Source organism: Ornithorhynchus anatinus, chromosome 6 (genome assembly GCF_004115215.2).
Source record: "Ornithorhynchus anatinus isolate Pmale09 chromosome 6, mOrnAna1.pri.v4, whole genome shotgun sequence".
NCBI classification, from domain to species: Eukaryota; Metazoa; Chordata; class Mammalia; order Monotremata; family Ornithorhynchidae; genus Ornithorhynchus; species Ornithorhynchus anatinus.
The window spans coordinates 15,917,067-15,943,100 of record NC_041733.1 but is presented as its reverse complement, the minus strand read 5'-3'; the positions used below and the strand labels follow the sequence as shown (position 1 = coordinate 15,943,100).

The window sequence follows — 26,034 nt, the reverse complement described above, 5'->3', positions numbered from 1 at the left end:
CTTCTCTGTGCCTCGGTTCCCTCATCTGTCAAAGGGGGACTGAGACCGCGAGCCCCACGTGGGACGACCCGATCACCTCGTATCTCTCCCGGCGCTTAGAGCGGCGCTCGGCACCCAGTCAGCGCTCAACGGATACCGCCGTTATCATCTTCAGGACCTCGGTTTCCTCGTCTGTCGAATGGGGACAGAATCCCACCCCCGCCTTGGCAGACCGTGAGCCCCACGGGGGCCGGGGACCGCGTGCGGCCCCATGACCCCGAATCGACCTCGGCGCTCGGAAGGGGGCTCGGCAGACAGCAAGCGCTCGACGAGCATCGCGGGGATCATTCCCAGAGAGCCGGGCGGAGCGGTGACGCCACGCGGGGCAGAGCTGGCTCTCGTCCGGGGGCCGAGGAGGCCGGGAGGCGGGGCGGGGGCGGGGGGGGTCCCGCCGGCTACATGAGAAGCAGCGCGGCTCAGTGGAAGGAGCCCGGGCCCGGAGGTCAGAGGTCGTGGGTTCTAATCCCAGCTCCGCCCCTTGTCAGCTGTGTGACCTTGGGCAAATCACTTCACTTCTCCGGGCCTCAGTTCCCTCATCTGTCAAATGGGCATGAAGACCGTGAGCCCCACGTGGGACGACCTGATTCCCCCGTGTCCACCCCGGCGCTTGGAACGGTGCTCGGCACGTAGCGAGCGCCTAACAAATCCCGACATCGTTAATCCCGGCTGCGCCCCTTGTCAGCTGTGTGACCTTGGGCAAGTCACTTCTCTGGGCCTCAGTTACGTCCTCTGTAAAAAGGGGGATTAAAAAATGCGAGCCCTAGGTGGGACAAACTGTATCTACCCCAGCGCTTAGAGCAGTGCTCTGCACATAGTAAGCGCTTAACAAACACCATAATTATCATTATCATCACTACTCACCAGAGGAGGCTTCGCGCTGCCGCTCGGATGCATCTTGCTCTCCAGGTGTCTGACGTACTCCTGCAAGTGCTGGTTCTTCTTGAGCTCCTGTACGAGCGTTTGCTCGTAGTACTCCCTCTTGTTCTGCAGAAAAGAAGGATCCCCTGCCTGAGCGCCCCCGGATCACCCGCACCCGGGGCTCCCTGAGTCTTAGGTGGGCAGAGGGATAATAATAATTACGATGCCATTTGTTAAACGCTCTGAACACAGTAAGCGCTCAAGTGGAAGCAGCGTGGCTCAGTGGAAAGAGCCCGGGCTTCGGAGTCAGAGGTCATGAGTTCGACTCCCGGCTCTGCCGCTCGTCCGCTGGGTGACCGGGGGCGAGTCGCTTCACTTCTCTGGGCCTCAGTTCCCTCATCTGGAAAGTGGGGATGAAGACTGGGAGCCTCACGTGGGACGACCTGATTACCCTGTTTCTCCCCCAGCGCTTAGAACAGTGCTCCGCACACAGTAAGCGCTTAACAAATACCAACATCATTATTATTATTATTATTATTAAATACCTACCACTGATTGATCGGCTGAATGGAAACTCGTGGGCCTGACCCCATAAAGAGCCGGACGCCCTTTCCGGCCCTTCGAGACTGCGATTCTCCCCTTCCCCAACGAGGCGGGAAAGGATAGAGGCCGGGCCTGGGAGTCAGAACGACACGGGTTCTAATCCCGGTTCTGCCACTTGTCTGCTGGGTGACTTTGGGCAAGTCGCTCTGCTTCTCTGGGCCTCAGTTCCCTCATCTGTCAAACGGGAATTATGTCTGTGAGTCCCACGCGGGACAGGGAGCTGCATAACAATAATAATAATGTTGGTATTTGTTAAGCAGAGCACTGTTCTAAGCGCTGGGGTAGACACAGGGGAAGCAGGTCGTCCCACGTGGGGCTCACAGTCTTCATCCCCATTTTCCAGATGAGGTCACCGAGGCACAGAGTAGCGAAGCGACTAGCCCAAAGTCACACAGCCGATAAGTAGTAGAGCCCGGGAGCAGAATGATGTTTCACTATGTGCGGAGCACCGTTCTAAGCGCTGGGGTAGACACAGGGGAAGCAGGTCGTCCCACGTGGGGCTCACGGTCTTCATCCCCATTTTCCAGGTGAGGTCACCGAGGCCCAGAGAAGTGAAGTGACTCGCCCCCCACAGTCACCCAGCCGACGAGTGGCCGAGCCGGGAGTCGAACTCATGACCCCTGACTCCGAAGCCCGGGCTCTCCATCCGACCTGATTCGCTCGTATCCACCCCAGCGCTTAGTCCAGTGCCTGGCACATAGTAAGCGCTTAACGAACGCCACGACGATGATGATGACGACGACAAACCGGGGGCCCGGCCTCGAGCCGATACCGAGAGCCCTGCAGCCCCGAGGGCGAAGGGGTTCGGTCGACGGTCCCGGCGACGGGAGCCACCCCGGGGCCCCGGGGAAGGTGGCCCGCAAGTAGCCCCCGGCCGCGCTCACCTGCTCGTGCTCCAGCTTCATGGTCAGCCTCTCCGTCTTCTGTTTGAGGCTGACCACCTCGGCCTGCAGGGAGCCCAGCTTCTGCTGCATCTCCAGCGTGGTGGTGCGGTAGATGTGGTCCCACTCCTGGTTCAGCTTCACCAGCTGCCGGAGAAGGAGGTTTCAGCGTCGCGTGGCCGGCGGGGAGGCGGGCAGACGGCGACGCCGGGGAGCAGGGAGGTCCCAAGGCGAGGGTCGGCCCCGGCAGCCGGGGACGCGGGGACTCTCCGCCTCACCCAAGGCAGGCTCCTTCCCAACCCCGCCAGCCGGGCCCATCTCGCACCCCCGGCCCGGCGGTCTCGGGGGAGGAAGCGGAGGGGACCCCCAGAGAAGACCAAGGGGCCGACTCGGCGTGGCCGGGGGAGAGGAGGAGGAGGAGGGGAGAGATGACTAAGATGGGGACTTCCAGTGTGGAGAGTCAGGGTCCACCGCCCCCCGGGCTTTAGGGGTGAGAGCCCTGGCTTTGAGGAGGGGGACCGGGCGGGAGACGCCTCGCGGAGGGGCTCTCTCGGAAGGCCACTGAGTTGCCCGCGGCGGCTGCCACGGAACGTCTCGTTCGATCGGATCTATCGAGCGCTGACTGTACCAAGTGCTTGGAAAGTAGAACCGGGCAACAGAGAGAGAGACCGTCCCTCCCCAACAACGGGCTCGCGGTCTAGGAGGGGGCCCTGGGCCTCAGGAGCGATCCAAAGCGTGTCTCCTCGAGCCTTTTATTCCGGAGCCTTTTCTCCACTCGTCCAGCCACCCACCAGCCAACCGAGAGGCAAGAAGCAGGGTAGGGGAAATCCAATCTGGCCGGCAGCCGACCCAGCGAGGAGAGGGGCAGCGAGGGCGGCCGGCTGGCGTTGCTAGGGGAAGGAGCCGGGGCGAAGGGAAGACGGGCTGGATGGTGATGATCATAATGACGGTATTTGTTAAGCCCTTACTACGTGCCTGGCACCGTACTGAGCGCTGGGGGGGGGTTTCAATCCAATCGGGTTGGACGCGGTCCCTGTCCCATCTGGGGCTCCCAGTCCCCATCTTACCGGTGAGGTAACTGAGGTACAGAGAAGAAGAAGAAGAAGAATGTCGGTATTTGTTAAGCGCTTACTCTGTGCAGAGCGCCGTTCTAAGCGCTGGGGGAGATGCAGGGTCATCGGGTGGTCCCACGTGGGGCTCACGGTCTTAACCCCCATCTTACAGATGAGGTAACTGAGGCACGGAGACGTGAAGTGACTTGCCCACCGTCGCCCAGCTGACGAGTGGCAGGGCCGGGAGTCGAAGAGAAGTGACTCGCCCAAGGTCGCCCAGCAGACAAGCGGTGGAGCCGGGATGGCGCGGCTCAGTGGAAAGAGCCTGGGCTTCGGAGCCGGAGGTCATGGGTTCGACTCCCGGCTCCGCCGCTTGTCAGCTGGGCGACTGCGGGCGAGTCGCTTCACTTCTCGGGGCCTCAGTGCCCTCATCTGGAAAATGGGGATGAAGACCGTGAGCCCCACGTGGGACAACCTGATTCCCCCGGGTCTACCCCGGCGCTTAGAACGGTGCTCGGCACGTAGCGAGCGCTTAACAAATACCGACGTTATCATTATCATGATCCTTCTGACTCCCAGGCCGTGGATGGACATAAGTCTTGCTTGGGGCAGGACTGATAGAGGAATGGAGGGCGCGGGACACTCCAGGTCACGTGAGCCAGGGGCTTTCCTGTGGCCTTCCCTGCCATTTGCCCTACCGCCCCAAGCAGCGTGGGCGGCGGTGCGGCCCAGTGAAAAGAGCGCAGGGAGGGGAGTCGGGAGACCTGGGTTTGAATCCGGGCTCTGCCGCTTCTTTGCCGGCTGGGGGGCTTTGGGCGAGTGACTTAATACTAATTATGGTATTCATTAAGGGCTCCCTACGTGCCAAGCACTGTATCGAGCGTCGGGGTAGATACGAAGTAATCAGGTTGGACCCAGTCCCTGTTCCACACGGGGGCTCGCAGTCCCCGTTTTACAGAAGAGGTAACTGAGGCCCAGAGGTAAGACTAATGTTGGTATTTGTTAAGGACTTACTATGTGCGGAGCACCGTTCTAAGCCCTGGGGTAGACACAGGGGAATCAGGTTGTCCCACGTGGGGCTCCCGGTCTTCATCTCCATTTTCCAGATGAGGTCACTGAGGCCCAGAGAAGTGAAGTGACTCGCCCACAGTCACCCAGCTGACAAGGGGCAGAGCTGGGATTCGAAGCCATGACCTCTGACTCTAAAGCCCGGGCTCTTTCCACTGAGCCACGCTGCTTCTGAGATGGGAAGTGACTTCCCCGAGGTCACACAGCGGACAAGTGGCGGAGGCGGGATTAGAACCCGAGACCTTCTAAATCCTAGGCCTATGCTGTCTCCACTACGTCATTTCTCTGGGCCTCAGTTTCCTCATCTGTAAAACAGGGATTAAACCCTGTTCCCCCGCCCCCGTGGACTGTGAGCCCAGGTCAGACAGGGGCTGTGTTAGACCTGACTGTATTGTACCTACCTCAGTGCTTAGCACATAATAAGCACTGAGCAGATCATCATCATCATCATCGTATTTATTGAGTGTTTACTGTGTTCAGAGCAGTAATAATAATGATGGTATTTATTAAGTGCTTACCATGTGTCAAGAACTGTCCTAAACATTGGGGTAGATACAGCAGAGTTGGAGTTGGAGAAAGTAGCGTGGCTCAGTGGAAAGAGCCTGGGCTTGGGAGTCAGAGGATGTGGGTTCTAATCCCATCATCTCTGCCACTTGTCTGCTGTGTGACCTTGGGCACGTCACTTCACTTCTCTGTGCCTCAGTTCCCTCTTCTGTAAAATGGGGATGAAGACCGTGAGCCCCACGTGGGACAATCTGATTGCCTCGTATCTACCCCAGTGCTCAGAACAGTGCTTGGCACATAGTAAGCGCTTAACAAATGCCATTTTTAGTATTATTATACAGTCTACTCAGTTTGGATGCAGTCCCTGTCCCCCATGGGGCTCACGCTCTTTATCTCTATTTTACAGATCCAGATCTGAGATCCAGAGAGGCGAAGCGATTTGCCCAAGGTGACACAGCAGAGCGGTGGAGCCGGGAATAGAACCCAGGTCCTTTGGACCTCCAGGTCTGTGCTCTATAATAATAACGTTGGTATTTGTTAAGCGCTTGCTACGGGCGGAGCGCTGTTCTAAACGCTGGGGTAGACACAGGGGAATCAGGTTGTCCCACGGGAGGCTCACGGTCTTAATCTCCATTTGACAGATGAGGGAACTGAGGCACAGAGAAGTGAAGTGACTCGCCCACAGTCACACAGCTGACAAGCGGCAGAGCCGGGATTCGAACCCATGAACTCTGACTCCCAAGCCCGCTAGGCCGTGCTGCTTCTCCAACTGAACGAAGCGCTGAACTAAGCGCTTGGGAGAGTACAATTCAACAGAGTCAACAGACGCGTTCCTGGTCCGCGTCAAGTGTACGGACTAGAGGGCCAGGTATTATGATGCTTATTATTATTGTTGTTGTTTCAGTACTGGCCAGTGATGGTCCCCCTCTCCTCTCACCTCCTTGTTTAGGCGTCGCAGCTCAGTGTTCTTGTTAAGCAGAAGCAGCTTCTCCTCATCAGCCGAAGTCACCACCATGCTCTCCGAAATATAGGTCACGACCTCCTCCGAGTCAGTCCTCTCCTCCGTCGTGGGCCCGGGAGGTGCGTGGGGACTGATCTCCCCGGAATGGGAAGGGGGAGAGAGGGAAGAAGGAAAAAAAGGGGGGAGAGAAGGCAGGGATCGAAGCAGGAGAGGGGAGAGAGAGAGACGGAGAACATCAAGGTGAATGACCTGGCGATGGGGATTGTCTCCGGCCCTGGGGGCGGCAGGAGAGGGCACCGTGGGCACGTTCTGACTTGGGCTCATCACCTCTAACCCTAGAGTTCATTTAATTGGATTTACTGAGCGCTTACTGGGTGCAAGGAGTGACGCCGGTGGGTTTAAACGATGCCCAGAGGTAAACTGGGAGGCCGGAGGAATAGGGTTGGGGGAAGAAGGAAGAGAGAGAGAGCGATGGGGAGAGAGGGAGAGACAGAGAAGGAAGGGAGAAAGGAGACGAGGGAGAGGGAGGAGAGGGAGAAAGGAGAGGAGAGGGAGAGAGAAGGAAGAGAGAAAGAAGAGAGGGAGAGAGAGAGAAAGAAGGGAAGAGGGAGAGGAAAGAGAGAGAAGGAAAGGAGAAAGAGGAGAGGGAGAGAGAGAGAAGGGAGAAAGTAGAAGAGAGGGACAGAGAGAAAGAAGGGAGAAAGGAGAAGAAAGGGAGAGAGAGAGAAGGAAGGGAGAAGAAAGGGAGAGAGAAGGAAAGGAGAAAGAGGAGAAGAGGGAGAGAAAGAATAAGAGAGGGAGAGAGAGGAAAACAAAAGGAGAGAGGGAGGAGAGGGAGAGAAAGAGGGGGACCAGAAAAGAATGAGGTCAGTGGTGGGGAGGGTAAAATGCCACCCAAACTTGGCCTTCTGAGTTTCTCAGTGCCTTGTTCAAGTTTGTATTATATTTCCCATGTCGTTGTAGCGATGGAGACAATGGATGATTTCTGTTCTTTCTCATTTAAAAAAAAAGGCATTTCATTCATTCATTCATTCAGTCAGTCATACTTACTGAGTGCTTACTATGTGCAGATCACTGTACTAAGTGCTTGGAAAGTACAGTTCAGCAACAGAGAGAGACAATCCCTGCCCAACAACAGGATCACAGTCTAGGAAGTGATGGGGTTTGTTAAGCGCTTACTATGTGCCAAGCACTGTTCTAAGCACTGGGGTAGATACAGGGTTATCAGGTTGCCCCACGTGGGGCTCACAGTCTCAGTCCCCATTTTACAGATGAGGTAGCTGAGGCAAAGAGAAGCTAAGTGACTTGCCCAAAGTCACGAGGCGGACAAATGGAAGGGCTGGGATTAGAACCGATGACTTCCGACTCCCAAGCCCATGCTCTTTCCACTAAGCCATGCTGCTGGTATTTGTCAATAATAATAATAATAATGTTGGTATTTGTTCAGCGCTTATTATGTGCAGAGCACTGTTCTAAGCACTGGGGGAGATACAGGGTAATCAGGTTGTCCCACGTGGGGCTCACAGTCCTAAAATCCCCATTTTACACATGAGGGAACTGAGGCCCAGAGAAGTGAAGTGACTCGCCCACAGTCACACAGCTGACAAGTGGCAGAGCTGGGATTCGAACCCATGACCTCTGACTCCCAAGCCTGGGCTCTTTCCACTGAGCCACACTGCTTGTGCCAGACACCATCCCAAGTACTGGGGTACATCAAGGGTGTCGGGTTGGGCACGATCCGTATCCCACATGGGGCTCACAGCCTTAATCACCATTTTCCAGATGAGGTAACTGAGGCCCAGAGACGTGAAGTGACTTGCCCAAGGTCACACAGCGGACACGCGGCGGAGCCGGGATGAGAACCCGGGTCCTTCCGACTCCCAGGCCCGAGCTCCACCCGCTGGGCCACGCTGCTTCTCAAGAGTATCCGATCACGGTCCACGCTGGGCCCCTCCAGTTGTCTCTCAACCCTAAACTCGGCCTGTCCGAAACGGAAATCACCTCCTCTCGGTGAACTTTCTCTGTTCAGAGCACTGTACTAAGCGCTTGGGAGAGTACAGTGCAATAATAGGCCCATTCCCTGGCCCGAAGGAGCTCTCCCAAACCTTTTATTCCTAACTCTCCCGTCCCCGTCAACCCTTGTCACCATCCTTCCCGTCTCCCTGACTCTGGGCCTTGGTAGTGTGCCTGAGTCTCTGCTCGGGGGTCAGTCGCCTCCTGGGGGATCCCGGCTCTTAGCCTGTTATTAGAGAAGCGGCGTGGCTCGGTGGAAGGAGCGCGGGCTTTGGAGTCAGGGGTCACGGGTTCGAATCCCGGCTCGGCCACTTGTCAGCCGTGTGACTTTGGGCGAGTCCCTTCACTTCTCGGTGCCTCAGTGACCTCATCTGGAAAACGGGGATTAAGACCGTGAGCCCCACGTGGGACAAGCTGATTCCCCTGGGTCCACCCCAGCGCTTAGAACGGTGCTCGGCACATAGTAAGCGCTTAACAAATACCAACATTATTATTACTCGGAATTATCATGATGATTTTTAAAAGCCATCTCTCAAATACTCCTCTGAAGAGGTCTGACCTCTGGCCTATCAGGGTGATGTAAGAAATTCTGCCACGATTGCACAAGCTCTGTCAACGTGCCGGACTCGTCGGTAAGATGTACGGAAAAGTGAATGTACGGACGCTTGCATGATGAATGTGAATGTTAAGCTGCCCTCTGACTAGTTCTGAATTCCTTATGGGCAGAGATCTCAAATAATAATAATGATGATGGTATTTCTTAAGCGTTTATTATGTGCCAAGCATTGTTCTAAGCGCTGGGGTAGATACCAGGTAATGAGGTTGTCCCATCTGGGGCTCACCGTCTCGATCCCCATTTTACGGTTGAGGTAACTGAGGCACAGAGAAGTGGCGTGACTCGTCCAAAGTCACACAGCTGACACGTGGCGGAGCCGGGATTAGAACCTACAACCTCTGACTCCCAAGCCCGGGCTCTTTGACTGAGCCATGCTGCTTTTCGATAATAATAATAATAAGGATAATGGTATTTGCTAAGTGCTTACTTTGGGCCAGGCACTGTACTAAGCGCCGGGGTGGATTCAAGCCAATTGGGTTGGACCCAGTCCCTGTGCCACACGGGGCTCACAGTCTCAATCCCCATTTTACAGATGAGGTAACTGAGGCACAGAGAAGTGAAGTGACTTGCCCAAGCTCACACGGGAACTCAGCATGGCTTAGTGGCCAAAGTACGGACCCGGGAGCCAGAGGACCCGGCTTCTAATCCCGGCTCGGCCACTTGCCTGCTGTGAGGCCTTGGGCAACTCACTTGGCTTCTCCGTATCTCAGTTTCCTCAACTGTAAAATGGGGGTTCAAAATGTGTTCTCCCTCCCACTTAGAGGAAGCAGCTCAGTGGAAAGAGCCCAGGCTTGGGAGTCAGAGGTCATGGGTTCTAATCCCAGCTCTGCCGCTTGTCAGCTGTGTGTGACTTGGGGCAAGTCACTTCACTTCTCTGGGCCTCAGTTACCTCATCTGTAAAATGGGGATTGAGGCGGTGAGCCCCACGTGGGACAACTTGATCACCTCGTATCCCCCCCAGCGCTTAGAACAGTGCTTCGCACATAGTGAGCGCTTAACAAATGCCATCATTATTATCCAGCCTGACGAACCTGGCTCTACCCCAGCGCTCAGAGCAACGCTTGACACATGGTAAGCGCTTAACAAATACCATAACAGAATTTATGTATTTTCCCAAACGCTTAGTACAGTAAGCCCTCCGTAAACACTCGGTAAATACCATCGATGGATTGGTCGATCCCCCTGCCGTGCCCCAACTCGCTTCTCTAGCCTGGGAACTCGAAAGCGTTCGGGGAGATCTCCAGTTCCGTCTTCGACCTCCCGCATTCGACCGTCCTCTAGATCCTGCCGACCTTCCCGTGGGGAAGTAGCTCGGCGTAGAGGACGGGGCCGGGGACTCGGAAGGCCACTGATCCATTCAATAGTATTTACTGAGCGCTTACTCCGCGCAGAGCACCGTACTGAGCGCTTGGAACGGACAGATCGGCAACAGACAGAGACGGTCCCTGCCCATGGACGGGCTCACCGTCTAATCGTGACTCAGAAGGTCGTCGGTTCTAATTCCGGCTCCGCCGCTTGTCTGCTCCGTGACCTCGGGCAGATCGCTTCTCTTCTCTGGGCCTCGGTTCCCTCATCCGTCAGATGAGGATCAAGTCTGCGAGCCCCACGTGGGACAGGGGCCGTGTCCAACCCCATTGGCTCGTATCCGTCCGGGGCGTAGTACGGTGCCCGGCGCGTAGTAAGCGCTTAACCAATACCACGGTTATCGTTATTAGTCTTATTATCTAATATTTTCCAGATCCTCTCCCGTGTTACCGCCACCCTGGCCCCAGGCCTCGCCACCTCCCCGCTGGATGACTGCACCGGTGTTTCCGACCGGGCCCCGTCCTCCTTCCCCCGGGCCTCTCCCCTCTTCAGCCCCTCCTATATGCAGCTGCTTAAAATGCCATTCACGGTGTGTCATTTCCCTCCTCGGAGATCACCACTGGCCGCCCAGAAGCAGCGTGGCTCAGTGGAAAGAGCCCGGGCTTGGGAGTCAGAGGTCATGAGTTCGACTCCCGGCTCGGCCGCTCGTCAGCTGGGTGACTGTGGGCGAGTCCCTTCACTTCTCTGGGCCTCAGTTCCCTCATCTGGAAAATGGGGATGAAGACCGTGAGCCCCACGTGGGACGACCCGATTCCCCTGTGTCTACCCCAGCGCTTAGAACGGTGCTCTGCACATAGTAAGCGCTTGACAAATACCAACATCAAAGTGCTGCTCCACTACTTTCCTTGCTCTGTCGCCTCGGACAAGCCCCCTACTTCTCTAGGCCTCGGTTTTCTCTTCTGAAGCAACGTGGCCTCGTGGAGAGAGCACGGGCCTGGGAGTCAAAAGGACCTGGGTTCTAATCCTGGCTCTGTTGTGTGACCTTGGGCAGGTCGCTTCACTATGCCTCAGTTCCCTTTTCTGTAAAATGAGGATTAAGAGTGTGAGCCCCACGTGGGACGGGGACTCTGTTCATCTTGATGATACTGAATCTACCCCAGTGATTACAACACATGGCACATAATAATAATAATAATAATAACAATAATAATGTTGGTATTTGTTAAGCGCTTACTATGTGCCGAGCACTGTTCTAAGCGCTGGGGTAGATTCAGGGTCATCAGGTTGTCCCACGTGAGGCTCACAGTTAATCCCCATTTTACAGATGAGGTCACTGAGGCACAGAGAAGTGAAGCGACCTGCCCACAGTCACCCAGCTGACAAGTGGCAGAGCCGGGAGTCGAACCCATGACCTCTGACTCCGAAGCCCAGGCTCTTTCCACTGAGCCACGCTGCTTCCCATTATCGTTATTAGCAATAACGATAATGGTATTTATTTATTGATAATAGTATTGATAATAGTATTTAATAATAATAATGATGGTACTCGTTAAGCGCTTATTATATGACAAGCACCGTTCTAAGAGCTGAATGAATTTATTCAATTCATTCAATCGTATTTATTGAGCGCTTACCGTGTGCAGAGCACTGTACTAAGCGTTTGGAAAGTACAATTCGGCAACAGATAGAGACGATCCCCACCCAACGGGCTCACGGTCTGGAAGGGGGGAATTATTTATCATTAATTTCTTATTCATAGTAATAAGAATAAAATGGGAACAACTCCCCTTTAGACCTTGAGCCTCATGTGCAAGTGGGACTTTGATCTGTTTATACTGTATCTACCCCAGCACTTAGCAGCAGCGTGGCTCAGTGGAAAGAGCCCGGTCTTGGGAGTCCGAGGTCACGGGTTCGAATCCCAGCTCCGCCACTTGTCAGCTGTGTGACTGTGGTTTAGTCATTTCACTTCTCTGTGCCTCAGTTCCCTCATCTGGAAAATGGGGATTAACCGTGAGCCTCACGTGGGACAACCTGATCACCTCGTATCCCCCAGCGCTTAGAACAGTGCTCTGCACATAGTAAGCGCTTAACAAATACCAACATGTTTTTTTTTTTAGTACAGTACTTTGGCGCGTAGTCAGCTCTTAACAAATACCGTCATTATTATTATCACTTGTCACATCATGAGACCCAAACAGATGTTACTATTATTATTAGTAATAGCAGCAGTAATGGCAGGATGGTAGTTGTAGTAGTCATAATAATAATCTCCTTTTTCTCCACATTCAACAAAAACCCCTGTCAGATCGAAGCTTTTAACCAGCGGTCTCCTTCGTATTCATCTCCCCTTTCCTCCCGTAACGCCAAATCCTCTCTCACGTCGCCGGCCCTGAGCTAAACGATCTATACTTTCCTCTTGACTCTCCCATTTCTGGCCTATGGCTCGGGCCTCTCCCTCTCTGGGGAACTCCCTCCCTCTTCAAACCCACCAAACCACATCCCGGCTACACTTTCAAAGTCCTCCTAAAAAGCATCTCCTTCGAAAGGCCTCCCGCAGAGAACCCCCGCCCTCCCCCGGTCATGTCAGCAGCTTTTGCCCTCACGTGCCTGAAAAACCCTACTTAAAGCTCACCTCCTCCAAGAGGCCTTCCCAGACTGAGCTCCCCTTTTCCCTCTGCTCCCTCTACCCACCCCCCTTCACCTCTCCGCAGCTAAACCCTCTTCTCCCCCCTTTCCCTCCGCTCCTCCCCCTCTCCCGTCCCATCCCCTCGGCACCGTGCTCGTCCGCTCAGCTGTATAGATCTTCATCGCCCTATTTATTTTGTTAATGACGTGTACATCACCCTGATTCTATTTATTTTCTATTGTTTTAAGAAGATGTTCTTCCCCTCGATTCTATTTATTACCATTGGTCTTGTCCGTCCGTCTCCCCCGATTAGACCGTGAGCCCGTCAGAGAGCAGGGACCGTCTCTATCTGTTACCGATTTGTCCACTCCAAGCGCTCAGTCCAGTGCTCTGCACATAGTAAGCGCTCAGTAAATACTATTGCATGAATGAATGAAACACTGCTCTAAGCTCTGAGGTAGGTACAAGTTAATTAGGTCAGACCCAGTCCCTGCCCCTCATGGGGCTCACAGTCTAAGAAGGAGGGTATTGAATCCCCATCTTGCAGTTGAGGGAACTGAAGCCCAGAGAAATTAAATGACTTGCTCAAGGTCATACAGCAGGTAAGTGGCAGAGCCGGGATTAGAACCCAGATCTTCTCACTCCCGGGCCTGGGCTCTTTCCGGACAATTACTCTCCTGACAGACAATTCAAAGACTTTTTGGAGGCCCATCTCCTCCAAGAGGCCTTCCCTGATTAAGCCCTCCTTTCCTCTTCTCCTATTCCCTTCCGCATCGCTCTGACTCGCTCCCTTTATTCGTCCCCCCCGCCCAGCCCCGATTTTATTTATTTGTATTAATGCCTGGTTAGGCTTTAAGCCCACTGTGGGCGGGGAATGTGTCCGTTACATTGTTATATTCTCCCTTCCCAAGTGCTTAGTCCAGTACTCAGCACACAGTAAGCGCTCAATAAATACCATTGACCGACTAGGCCCAGTCTTTTCTTTTCATTCATTCATTCATTCAATAGTATTTATTGAGCGCTTACTATGTGCAGAGCACTGTACTAAGCGCTTGGAATGAACAAGTCGGCAACAGATAGAGACGGTCCCTGCCGTTTGACGGGCTTACAGTTTTGTTCATTCCCCCCGTTTCCCTGGAACGCGCAGCCAGGCGACCACAAGCTTATTCTCCTGGCCTGTTTGTCTCCTGTCTTGGGTGGGCTACCTTAATAATGATAATAATAATGTTGGTATTTGTTAAGCGCTTACTATGTGCAGAGCACTGTTCTAAGCGCTGGGGGAGATACAGGGTAATGAGGTCGTCCCACGTGAGGCTCACAGTTAATCCCCATTTTCCAGATGAGGGAACTGAGGCCCAGAGAAGTGAAGTGACTTGCCCACGGTCACCCAGCTGACAAGTGGCAGAGCCGGGAGTCGAACCCATGACCTCTGACTCCCAAGACCGTGCTCTTTCCACTGAGCCACGGGACCCGCACCAACCCACTGAAGACTCCCATGGTAGCAATAATAATAATAATTGCGGTATGAAGCGCTTACTTTGGCCAGAGACTGTACTAAGCGCTGAGGCAGAGACAGGCAAGTTGGGTTGGACGCAGTCCCTGTCCCACCTGGAGCTCACATTCTCGACCCCCATTTTACAGATGAGATTACGGAGGCCCCAGAGAAGCAAAGAGACTTACCCAAGGTCACCCAGCAGACAAGCGGCAGAGCCGGGATAGAACCCAGGTCCTTCGTGGCGGACAGAGCCGGTCACCATTTTTAGAATAATAACTCTCCCCAGGAGTGAAGATTAGTATGCATTTTTCTCTCAGCTTCCTTATCATCCGTAGGGTTTGTAGAATGCCACCTTGCCCAAAGCACTGTGCTTGGCTTCAAGGGAAATTACTAGAGAAGCAACACGGCGTAACGGAAGGAGCCCGGGCCTGGGAGCCGGGGGAGCTGGGTTCGAATGCCACTTCCGTCGCTTACCAGCTGTGTGACCATGGGGAAGGAACTTAACCTCTCTGTCCCTCAGTTTCCTCATATGTAAAATGGGGCTTTAATGTCTGTTCTCCCTCCCATGAGGGACAAGAACTGTGCCCGACCGGATTGACTTGTATCGACCCCAGTGCTTAGTACAGTGCGCGGGACATAGTAAACGCTTAACAATTACCACAGAGAAGACTAAAACATGGCGTGTTCCCCTCCACCATCAGAGACTTTACTAGTCTATGTATGGGATAATAATAATAATTATGGTACTTGTTAAGCACTTCATATGTGTCCAACACTCTTCTACACACTGGGGGAGATTTAATGAATCAGGTAGAACACAGTCCCTGTCCCACGTGGGGTTCACAGTCTAAATAAGAGTAGGATTTAATGCCCATTGTACAGATGAGGTAACCGAGGCCCAGAGCAGTTAAGTGACTTGCCCAAGGTCACACGGCAGACAGGTGTCAGAGCTGGGATTAGAACCCAGGTCCTTCCGACTCCCAGGTCCGTGCTCTATTCACTAGGTCATGCAGCTTCTCGACCTCGGTGCTTAGCATATAGTAAGCACTCAATAAATTTACTACACAACTACACAATTTTTATTACAATACGGTTATCAGTTATTGGACAGAGGTGCAAGTTCCATGGATCCGAGGTCTACAGCGATTAATAATAATTGCGGTGTTTGTTAAGTACTTTCTATGTGCTAAGCACCGGTCTAAACACCGGGGCAGATACAAAATAAGTAACTTAGGCACAGCGTCCGTCCCACACTGGGCTCACGGTCGAAGTATAAACCCCCGTCTAGCGTGTGCTCACAAGTAAATAAGTTCCTTTAGCCTTTCTTCACAGCTCCCTTCTTCTCCCCCCTCTAGACTGTGAACTCACTGTGGGCAGGGAATGTGCCTGTCGATCGCTCTATTGTACCCTCCCAAGCGCTTAGTACAGTGCTCTGCACACAGTACGCGCTCAATAAATGTGATTGAACGAATGAAGGAGCGCTCCGTTTTCCCTACCCTCAAAATGATCCGTTCGAAGGGGCTCTGAATCTTCCCCAAGATCCCCATTTCCCTCTCAACTATTAACAATAATAATAACGGCATTTATTAAGCACTTACTATGTACCAAGCACCGTTCTAAGCGCTGGGGTAGATACAGGGGTGATCAGGTTGTCCCACGTGGGGCTCACACTTTTAGTCCCCATTTTCCAGATGAGGTAACTGAGGCCCAGAGAAGCGAAGTGACTTGCCCAAAGTGACCCGGCTGACAAGTGGCAGAGGGGGGATTAGAACCCACGACCTCTGACTCCCCAGCCACGCTGACTAAGCCACCCTGCTTCTCACCCAGTCGACCAGTCGAGACGTGATAGCTCCGAGGAGTGAGACCCACACGTTCGTCCATCGAGCGGAGGAGCAAGCAAAGGTATTTACTGAGCGCTTGCTGGGTGCAGAGCACTGCACTGAGCGCTTGGGAAACTACAATGGGAAGCAGCGCGGCTCAGTGGAAAGAGCCTGGGCTTCGGAGTCAGAGGTCGTGGGTTCGACTCCCGGCTCTGCCGCTCGTCCGCCGTGTGACTGTGGGCGAGTCGCTTCACTTCTCTGGGCCTCAGTTCCCTCATCTGTCCAAGGGGGATGAAGACTGTGAGCCTCACGAGGGACAACCTGATGGCCCTGTATCTACCCCGGCGCTTAGAACAGTGCTCGGCACCTAGTAAGCGCTTAACAAATACCAACATTATTATTATTATTACAATGGAACAGAGCTGGGGGGGCTCATTCCCCGCCCACCAGGAGTCCTCAGGAGCTCACGGCCACAAGGCCCAGGCTCAGAAAGTTAGACGAATGTAAGGAAGTTGTTGGCGAAGGACATTTACGTGTGAGATTTGCATCGTGGCCCAGATATCTCCAGAAGGGGGTTGAGGGGGAATTTCCCCGGCCGCGCTAAGTCCGCTCTCTGCTTTGCTAAGCCGTGTTCCCCTCTGCGAAACGGTCCAAGAAGCGGCCTCCTCCAGGAAGCCTCCCCTCCGGCCACCCGGCCTTCTGTCTGTCTGCTTCGGACACGGATTCCTGGAGGCAACTGGGGAACGCTCAGGGAACCCTCTGCTCCTTCCCCTCTCCCTTCCCCTCAGCGCTGTACTCGTTGCTCAACTGTATATATTTTCATTACCCTATTTAATTTGGTTAATGCCGGTATCCGTTAAGCGCTCACTCTGTGCCGAGCCCCGTTCTAAGCGCCGGGGGAGACACAGGGGAATCGGGTTGTCCCACGTGGGGCTCGCGGTCTTCATCCCCATTTCCCAGAGGAGGTAACTGAGGCCCAGAGAAGTGAAGTGACTCGCCCACAGTCACACGGCTGACAAGCGGCCGAGCCGGGATTCGAACCCATGACCTCTGACTCCAAAGCCCGTGCTCTTTCCACCGAACCACGCTGATTACATCACCTCGATTCTATTTATTTGCTATTGTTTTAACGAGATTTTCATCCCCTCGATTCCATTCATTGCTATCGTTCTTGTCCGTCCGTGTCCCCCGCTTAGACCGTGAGCCCGTCGAAGGGCAGGGACCGTCTCATCTGTTACCGATTTGTCCATTCCAAGCGCTTAGTACAGTGCTCTGCACATAGTAAGCGCTCAATAGGTACTATTGAATGAACGAACGAACCCTCTGCTCCGTAAGCTCACTGAGGGCAGGGAACGAGTCCGTTTATTGTCGTTCTACTGATCGTCCCTTGCACGTTTTGTGCTCCTGGGTCTCTCGGTGCAGATTCTATCCGCTCTGCACATAGTAAGCGCTCAATAAATACTATCGGACGAATGTCCCCCATTCACTCATCTGTATTTATTGAGCGCTGACTGCAGAGCGCCATACTAAGCGCTTGGGAGAGTACAATACGACAATAAACGGACACATTCCCTGCCCACAGTGAGCTTACAGTCCAGAGGGGGGTTCGATTGTAAACTCTTTGCTCTCCCTCTGCCTCTTGCGCTGGACCTGCCACTAATTCAGAGCGGAGATAATAATGGTGGTATTTGTTAAGCATTTATTATGTGCCAGGCACCGTTCTAAGCAATGGGGAAGGTACAATAATAATAATAATAATAATAATGTTGGTATCTGTTAAGCGCTTACTATGTGCAGAGCACTGTTCTGAGCCCTGGGGTAGACACAGGGGAATCAGGTTGTCCCACGCGGGGCTTACGGTCTTAATCCCCATTTTACAGATGAGGTAACTGAGGCCCCCAAGAAGTGAAGTGACTCGCCCACAGTCACACGGCCGACAAGTGGCCGAGCCGGGATTCGAACTCATGACCTCTGACTCCAAAGCCCGTGCTCTTTCCACTGAGCCACGCTGCTTCTCTAGGTAGGTAGGAGGAGAATAGGTATCGAATCCCCGTCGGACCGGGGAGTCAGAAGGACCTGGATTCTAATCCCGGCTCTGCCACCCGTAACCTCAGGCAAGTCACTTTGCTTCTCTGGGCCTCAGTTCCCTCATCTGTAAGAAAAGAATTAGTGCTGTGAGCCGCATTTGGGACGAAGAATGTGTCCAACTCGATGAGCATTCATTCCTTCATTCAATAGGATGTATTGAGCACTTACTGTGGGCAGAGCACTGTACTAAGCGCTTGGAACGGACAAATCGGTAACAGATAGAGACAGTCCCTGCCCTTTGACGGGCGCACGGTCTGATCGGGGGAGACAGACAGCCCGTGTCCACCCCAAGGCTTAGTACATTGTTTGGCACGTAGTAAACCCTAAACGAATACCATTAAGCAACAACAACAGAAAAGGATTTAGAGAAGAGGTGATGTACTTTATAGCTACCTACTCCAGTCCACAAGAATCTCTGATCTGTGGAAATCCATCGGACAGGGCCGACCTTCTCACACTGTCGCGTTCTCGACTCTCCTGTCTCTGATCTCTTGCTCCTGCCTACATCCCCCTCCCCAATTAAATCTGCAGCTCTCCCCATCTGAAAAACACCTCTGAAATCTCACTTCCCCCTGGAGTCAGTCAGCCAGGCGCTCCACTGAACGCTTACTGTGTGCAGAGCACCGTACTAAGTGTCTGGGAGAGTAAAATATAATAATAGTACTGGTATTCGTTAAGCACTTAGTAAGAGCGTCAGTGGGCAGGGATTGTCTCTGCTGCCGAATTGTACGTTCCAAGCGCTTAGTACAGTGCTTTGCTCATAGTAAGTGCTCAATAAATACTATTGAATGAATGTGTGCCGGGTACTGTATTAAACGCTGGGGTGGATACCAGCAAATCGGGTTGGACCCGGTCCCTGTCCCAGGTGGGGCTCAGAGCCTTAATCCCCATTTTACAGAGGAGGGAACTGAGGCCCAGAGAAGTGACTTGCCCAAGGTCACACAGCAAATAGCAGAGACAGGATTAGAACCCATGACCTTCCGACTCCCAGGCCCGTGCTCTATCCATTACACCATGCTGCTTCCCTCAGGGACGATAAACAGACACAATCGCTGCCCGTAAGTAGCTTGGCGTCTGTAAGGGCCTGCCTCCATTACGTTTCCTTAAAAATTAAATTGTGGCATTTGTTAAGCGCTTACTATGTGCAAAGCACTGTTCTAAGCGCTGGGAGATACAAGGTGATCAGGTTGTCCCACGTGGGGCTCACGGTTTTAATCCCCATTGGGCAGATGAGGTAACTGAGGCCCAGAGAAGTGAAGTGACTTGCCCGAGGTCACACAGCTGACTAGCGGCGGAGCGGGGATTAGAACCCGTGACCTCCGACTCCCAAGCCCGGGCTCTTTCCACTGAGCCACGCTGCTTCTCTAGCTCCTTCTCCCCCAGTCATTTCTCGAGTCCGACCGGATTATCTCCTATCCATCCCACGGCGCTTAGCCCAGAGTAAGCTCTTCACAAATGCCACAGAGATGAATTATGTCGGCGCCCGGGAAGCTAGGACCGGGTTCCGAGTGCGGGCCTGCTTGTCTTCCAAGGTCAGGCGGGTTCCGAGGCCAGAGTGGAAGCAGAAGCGGAGGTCTCCGGCTCTAGGAATAACTGGGAAGCCAACAGGGCTTCGACCCTCGGAGTCTGCCTGGTGGCCACCTCGATCCCCGGGGAGCTGGGGGCGTGACCCCATGGGCACAGTGGCCACCTGCCCTCCTTGAGATCGCACAGGCAGGATGGATTATAATAATAATGTTGGTATTTGTTAAGCGCTTACTATGTGCAGAGCACTGTTCTAAGCGCTGGGGGAGATCCAGGGTCATCAGGTCGTCCCACGTGAGGCTCACGATCTTAATCCTCATTTTACAGATGAGGGAACTGAGGCACAGAGAAGTTAAATGACTCGCCCACAGTCACACAGCTGACAAGTGGCCGAGCCGGGTTTCGAACCCATGATCTCTGACTCCCAAGTCCGGGCTCTTTCCGCTGAGCCACGCTGCTTCTATAATCATGGTATTTGTTAAGCGCCTACTTTGCGTCAAGCACTGCTCTGAGCATAAGCTAATCACGTCGCCCGCAGTCCCTGTTCCACGCGGCGTAGTGGAGAGAGGACGGGGGTGGGAGCCGGAAGGTTGTGGGTTCTAATCCGCGCTCCGCCACTCATCCGCGGGGTGGCCGGGGCGAGTCGCCTCACTTCTCCGGGCCTCAGTTCCCTCAACGGTAAAATGGGGATGGAGACCGGGAGCCCCACGTGGGACAGGGACCGTGTGCAACCCGATCTGCTCGTACCCACCCCGGCGTCTCGTCCGGTGCCTGGCACACGGGGAGCATTTAACAGATACCACAGTTGTCATCCTTATGGGGCTCACGCGGTCTTCATCCCCATTTTCCAGATGAGGTAACGGAGGCCCAGAGACGTGAAGGGACTGGCCCAAGGTCACCCGGCGGACAAGTGGCCGAGCCAGGTTTGGAATCCAGGTCCTTCTGACGTCCAGGCCCGAGCTCTACCCGTCAGGCCGCGCTGCTTTTTCTGACTGCGGATCTTAAGCTGTCCGTCGGCGCAGCCGGCCCGGAGGGGACGGGCGCTAGCTGGCCACTGTATCCCACTCTCAGACCCCCACACTCGTCAGACCCTTTTTTTCAAGAATCCCCCGGACGCACCTCACCATTCATTCAGGGGTATTTACTGAGCGCTTGCCGAGCGCAGAGCACTGTACTAAGCGCCAGGGTGAGTAGAATAGAACAGTAAGCAGACGCATTCCCTGCCCACAACGAGCTCACAGCCTCCACATCCCCAACTTTCAACAGCTTCCGCTCCTCCCAGCTCGCCCTCACCGAGTTGAGAAGCAGCGCGGCTCAGTGGCAAGAGCCACTCCGAGGTGGCGGGTTCGAATCCCGGCTCCGCCGCTTGCCAGCTGTGTGACTTTGGGCAAGTCGCTTCACTTCTCTAGGCCCCAGTTACCTCATCTGTCAAACGGGGATTGAAACTGTGCGCCCCACGTGGGACAACCTGATCACCTTGTAACCCCCCCGGCGCTTAGAACAGTGCTTGGCACATAGTAAGCGCTTCACAAATACCACCATTATTATGATTTTTATCGTCTAGTCTACATCCTGCCTCCAGCCAGTAATACTACCGCTAGCAGCAGCAGTAGGAGGAATGGTGATATAATAATAATAATGTTGGTGACTGTTAAGCGCTTACGACGTGCCGAGCACTGTTCTAAGAGCTGGGGGAGAGAGGGGAGAAGCAGGTTGTCCCACGTGGGGCTCACGGTCTTGATCCCCATTTTCCAGATGAGGTCACTGAGGCACCGAGAAGTGAAGCGACTTGCCCGGAGTCACCCAGCTGACAGGCGGCGGAGCCGGGCTGGTAACGGTAGTTACTCGTAACGATCACACGAAGCATCCGGCGAAGAAACCAACAGAAACAAGAAGACAAATGAGAAGCAGCGAAGCCTAATGTTGGTATTTGTTAAGCGCCTACTATGCGCAGAGCACCGTTCTAAGCGCTGGGGTAGATACGCGGTAATCAGATTGTCCCACGTGAGGCTCACAGTCTTTCATCCCCATTTTACAGATGAGGGAACTGAGGCCCAGGGAAGTGAAGTGACTCGCCCACAGTCACACGGCTGACGGGTGGCGGAGCCGGGATTCGAGCCCCTGACCTCTGACTCCCAAGCCCGGGCTCTTTCCACTGAGCCACGCTGCTTCCCCACGTCTAGGCTGCCTCTAGCCTAGTGGATAGAGCCTGGGAGATAGAGCAAGTCGGAAGGCCCTGGGTTCTAATCCCGCCTCGGCAGCTTATCTGCCGTGTGACCGCGGGCAGGTCACTTCCCTTCTCTAGGCCTCGGTTCCCTCATCTGTAAAACGGGAATTAAGACTGTGAACCTGACAGGGACCGTGTCCAACGTCATTAACCGGCATCTACCCCAGCGCTTAGAACAGTCCCTGGCCCATATCATTTAAAAAGACAAACAAAAAAACAGGTTGACGGGATGCCGCTAATTCACTCATCTAATCGTTTCTCCCGAGAGGATTTCGCGACCTCCTTGGGTAATTCCTTACCTCGTAAAGCCTCTTTACTATAGGATCAGAGGGAGCAGTTGGGAGGAAGAGGAGATCAACAATCCAGAATATGGAGAAGACAGGGTTTGTATAGATGGGGAACTGAGCGTTCTCTAAATTTAAAAGGTTTGCTCTACTTAAAGTAAGCTCTAAATGGGATCGGTTTGAAATGTACGTACGTATCCGTGAGTTATTTAAAGCATCTCGTGAGCGTGTCTATTATGGGGAAAGTGGGGAAGAAACCAAAATATGAACCGTCCATTGTTCTCCTCGGTAATGGGTTGAAGAGAAGCCCCACGTGGGACGACCTGATTCCCCTGTGTCTACCCCAGCGCTTAGAACAGCGCTCTGCACATAGTAAGCGCTTAACAAATACCAACATTATTATTATTTTGGACACCTGCAACTTTTAGTCATGTGGATTTTTGGTCTTCTACAGTAATAACTAGGGTACTTGGTAAGTGCTTACCATGTGCCAGGCACTGTACTAACCGCTGGGGTGGATGCCAGCAAATCAAGTGGGACCCAGTCCCTGTTCTGCATAGGGCTCACAGTTTTATTCCCCATTTTACAGAGGAGGTAACCGAGGCCCAGAGAAGGGAAGGGACTTGCCTAAGGTCACACAGCAGACAAGTGGGGGAGCCGGGATTAGAACCCATGACCTTCCGACTCCCAGGCCTGTGCTCTATCCACTGAGCCATTCTGCAGGATCAAATGATCCAGTGGGTTCCTGGACTTATTGGAAAACTTTGGGGATTTGGGGGTAGAAATACATTTGTCATAAAGAAGTTGAGGGCAGAGGTAGAGTTATCACACAGCAGATGCTTAATAATTGCTATTGATTGATTGATTGATCGCCATTAGGTCTCTAAGGGCAGGAATCAGGTCTCTAACTACTACTATTATTACTACTACTAATAATAATACTGATAACTGTGATATGTGTTAAGTACTTACTAGGTGCCAAGCACTGTACTAAGCACCAGGGTAGATACAAGGCAAGCAATGGGACACTTAGGGCTCACAGTCTAAAGTGGATGGAGCACAGCTATTGAAAACCTCATTTTAACCCAATCAAGCAATCGTTAATATTTATTGAGTGCTTACTATGTGCAGAGCACTGTTCTAAACTCTTGCAATACAACAGATTTAGCAGAAACGTTCCCTGCCCATAATGATCTTACGGCCCAAAGAGAAGCTTACACTCTAGAGACAGTTTACAGACAGGAAACGGAGGCGCAGACAAGTGAAGTGACTTGTCCAAGGCCACTGAGTAAGCAAGTAGTGGAGCCAGAATTAGAAGAGCCGGAATTAGAACCCGGATCCTCTGTCTGCCGCCCAGGCCTGAGCTCTCTCCACCAGGCCATGCCGCTTCCCGATCAATTATTCAATCCAAAGTACTTATTATCGATCAACTGACTGATCCTATTTATTGAACGTGGCACAGTGGAAAGAGCCCGGGCTTGGGAGTCAGAGTTCATGGGTTCGAATCCCGGCTCTGCCGCTTGCCAGCTGTGTGACTTTGGGCAAGTCACTTCACTTCTCTAGGCCTCAGTTACCTCATCTGTAAAATGGGGATTAAAACCGTGAGCCCCACGTGGGACAACCTGATCACCTTGTATCCCCCAGCTCTTAGGACAGTGCTCGGCACATAGTAAGCGCTTAACAAATACCACCATTTTTCCTCTGTGCAGAGCACTCGGGAGAATGAAATATAACAATCTAGCAGATACATTCCCCGCCCACAGTGAGCTTCTGGACTAGAGGGGAGGAGACAGACATGAATATAAATGAACGTTTATAAATATAAATGAATAAGTAAAGGATGGTTGTGGGCATAAGTGCTGTGGGGCTGCGAGGGGGGTGAATTAAGGGAGAAAGGGGAACGCAGAAGGGAGTGGAAGAAAAAGAAAAGAGGATTTAGGGCAGGTTTTGAGTGGGGGGAGAGCAACCGTCTGTCAGTTATGAAGAGGGAGGGAGTCGGAGGCCAGAGGCAGGACGTGGGCGAGAGTTCGGAGGCCAGAGAGACGAGATGGAGGTTCAGCGAGTCGGTTGGCATTAGAGGAGCAAAGTGAGTGGGCTGGATTGGAATAGGAGAGGAGAAAGGTGAAATGCGGGGGCGGATGACAGTACTAAGCGCTCGGCAGAGTATAACCGAGTAAGAAGACGTGAACCGTGTCCTCAAAATGTTTACAATTCTAGCCGGGGAGACAGGCACTAAAATAAATTACAGATGGGAGGAAGTAACGGGGTATAAAATACACACGAGCTACAGGGGAGGTAAGTACCCAAGCGGAAAAATGCTAAACTGGCCGTTGGAGGGTGTTGGGGAGAGACGTAGGATGGAGGAATCGGGAGGATGGGAAATTAATCGGGGAAGACCTCCTGGGGGAGATGTGATTTCAACAGGGCTCTGAAGAGGAGCAGAGTAACCGCCCTCTTTCAGACACTTAATAATAATGTTGGTATTCGTTAAGCGCTTACTAAGTGCGGAGCACCGTTCTGAGCGCTGGGGTAGACAGAGTCATCAGGTCGTCCCACTGAGGTTCACAGTTAATCCCCATTTTACAGATGAGGTAACTGAGGCACAGAGAAGTGAAGTGACTCGCCCACAGTCGCACAGCTGCCAAGTGGCAGAGCCAGAATTCGAACCCATGACCTCGGACTCCCAAGGCCGGGCTCTTTCCACTGAGCCACGCTGCTTCTCTATGGGCATATATTAGCTGCTCACCGGACCCCACTGAAACAATTTCTGTCAGGGAGCTCTTCTTGACATTTATTTCATTTTAACAGAAACAGCATGACTTAAGGGCAAGAGCAGGGGCTTGGGAGTCAGAGGACGCGAGTTCTAATCCCGGCTCCGCCACTTGTCTGCTGTGAGATCTTGGGCGAGCCACTTCACTTCTCTGGGCCTGTTACCTCATGAAATGGGGATTAAGACTGTGAGCCCCAGGTGGGACAAACCGATAACCTTGGATCTACCCCGGCTCTTAAAACAGTGCTCGGCACATAGTAAGCGCTTAACAGATACCATCATTACTCTTCTTATTATTACTAGATTATCAGCTCCTCAGGGGCAGGGATAGCTGTGAGAAGCAGCGTGGCTCGGTGGAAAGAGCACGGGCCTGGGAGTCAGAGGTCATGGGTTCGATTTCCGCTCTGCCACTTGTCAGCTATGTGACTGTGGGCAAGTCACTTCACTTCTCTGTGCCTCGGTTACCTAATGTGTAAAATGGGGATTAAGACTGTGAGCCTCACGTGGGACAACCTGTTTACCCCGTGTCTCCCCCAGCGCTTAGACCGGTGCTCTGCACATAGTAAGTGCTTAACAAATACTAACGCTATTATTATTATCTTTACCGTGCACTCCCAACCCCTTCGAACAGTGCTCTGAACCGTAAGCGTCCAACAGATCCTTCAATGGCTTAAATCTAAATCTCTGGGGCCGTAGAGTGACGGACATCCTCACCCAGAGCGGGGCCCGCTCCCCGACCCCGTCAGCCGTCTGTCGTCCCGAGTGGGCACCGAATGCGATTCTTGGCACACGTAGCTGTGGCTTCCTTTCGTCGCCCCGTGACAGAACCCATTTTGGCTTCCCCCGCCCCCGCCGTAGAGCGACGAGGCGGGGGCGGCCCGGGACCTTCACTCAATCTCTCCACAAGCCCAAGAATCCCCAAGTGAAGCAATTCCCCTCGGCCTGGAACTCCGGCCAGGGCCCGTCTCGGAGGTCCCAGAGGGAAAGGGGGCGGTGAGTGAAGTTTGGTTCGCAAGAAACCGTGACACTTGTACAGGAAGTTCAAAAGCAGACGGAGGAAACTCTGATGCTTGAAGGGTCTGACATCGCCCTACTTGGTTGGCTGTGGCGGGGTTCCCCTTTCGGAGCTGTGAATTTCCCCCTTCACCCCTGACCCCTCTTCTTCTTTCCAATGAAGTGCACTGACTGTAACTCTTGCAACACACCCCGGGGCCTAGGCGGCGGGTGGAGGGGGGAGAGTCGTGGAAGAAACTACCTGTGACCCCGTGAGTGGAAACATTTTAAGTGACCGGGTTCCTGG

General features: G+C 53.4%; 1 protein-coding gene across 1 annotated transcript in view; it reads right to left on the bottom strand.

The window, feature by feature from the left end:
- LOC114812806 overlaps positions 1-26,034 on the bottom strand; it is a 51,132-nt gene that overhangs the window by 4,029 nt on the left and 21,069 nt on the right. The window contains exons 2-4 of the mRNA XM_029067098.2: positions 5,943-6,096; positions 2,385-2,528; positions 901-1,023 (exon numbers count right to left, since the gene is read on the bottom strand). Coding sequence (XP_028922931.1) covers positions 901-1,023; positions 2,385-2,528; positions 5,943-6,096 — 421 coding nt within the window. The remainder of the gene's footprint in view (positions 1-900; positions 1,024-2,384; positions 2,529-5,942; positions 6,097-26,034) is intronic.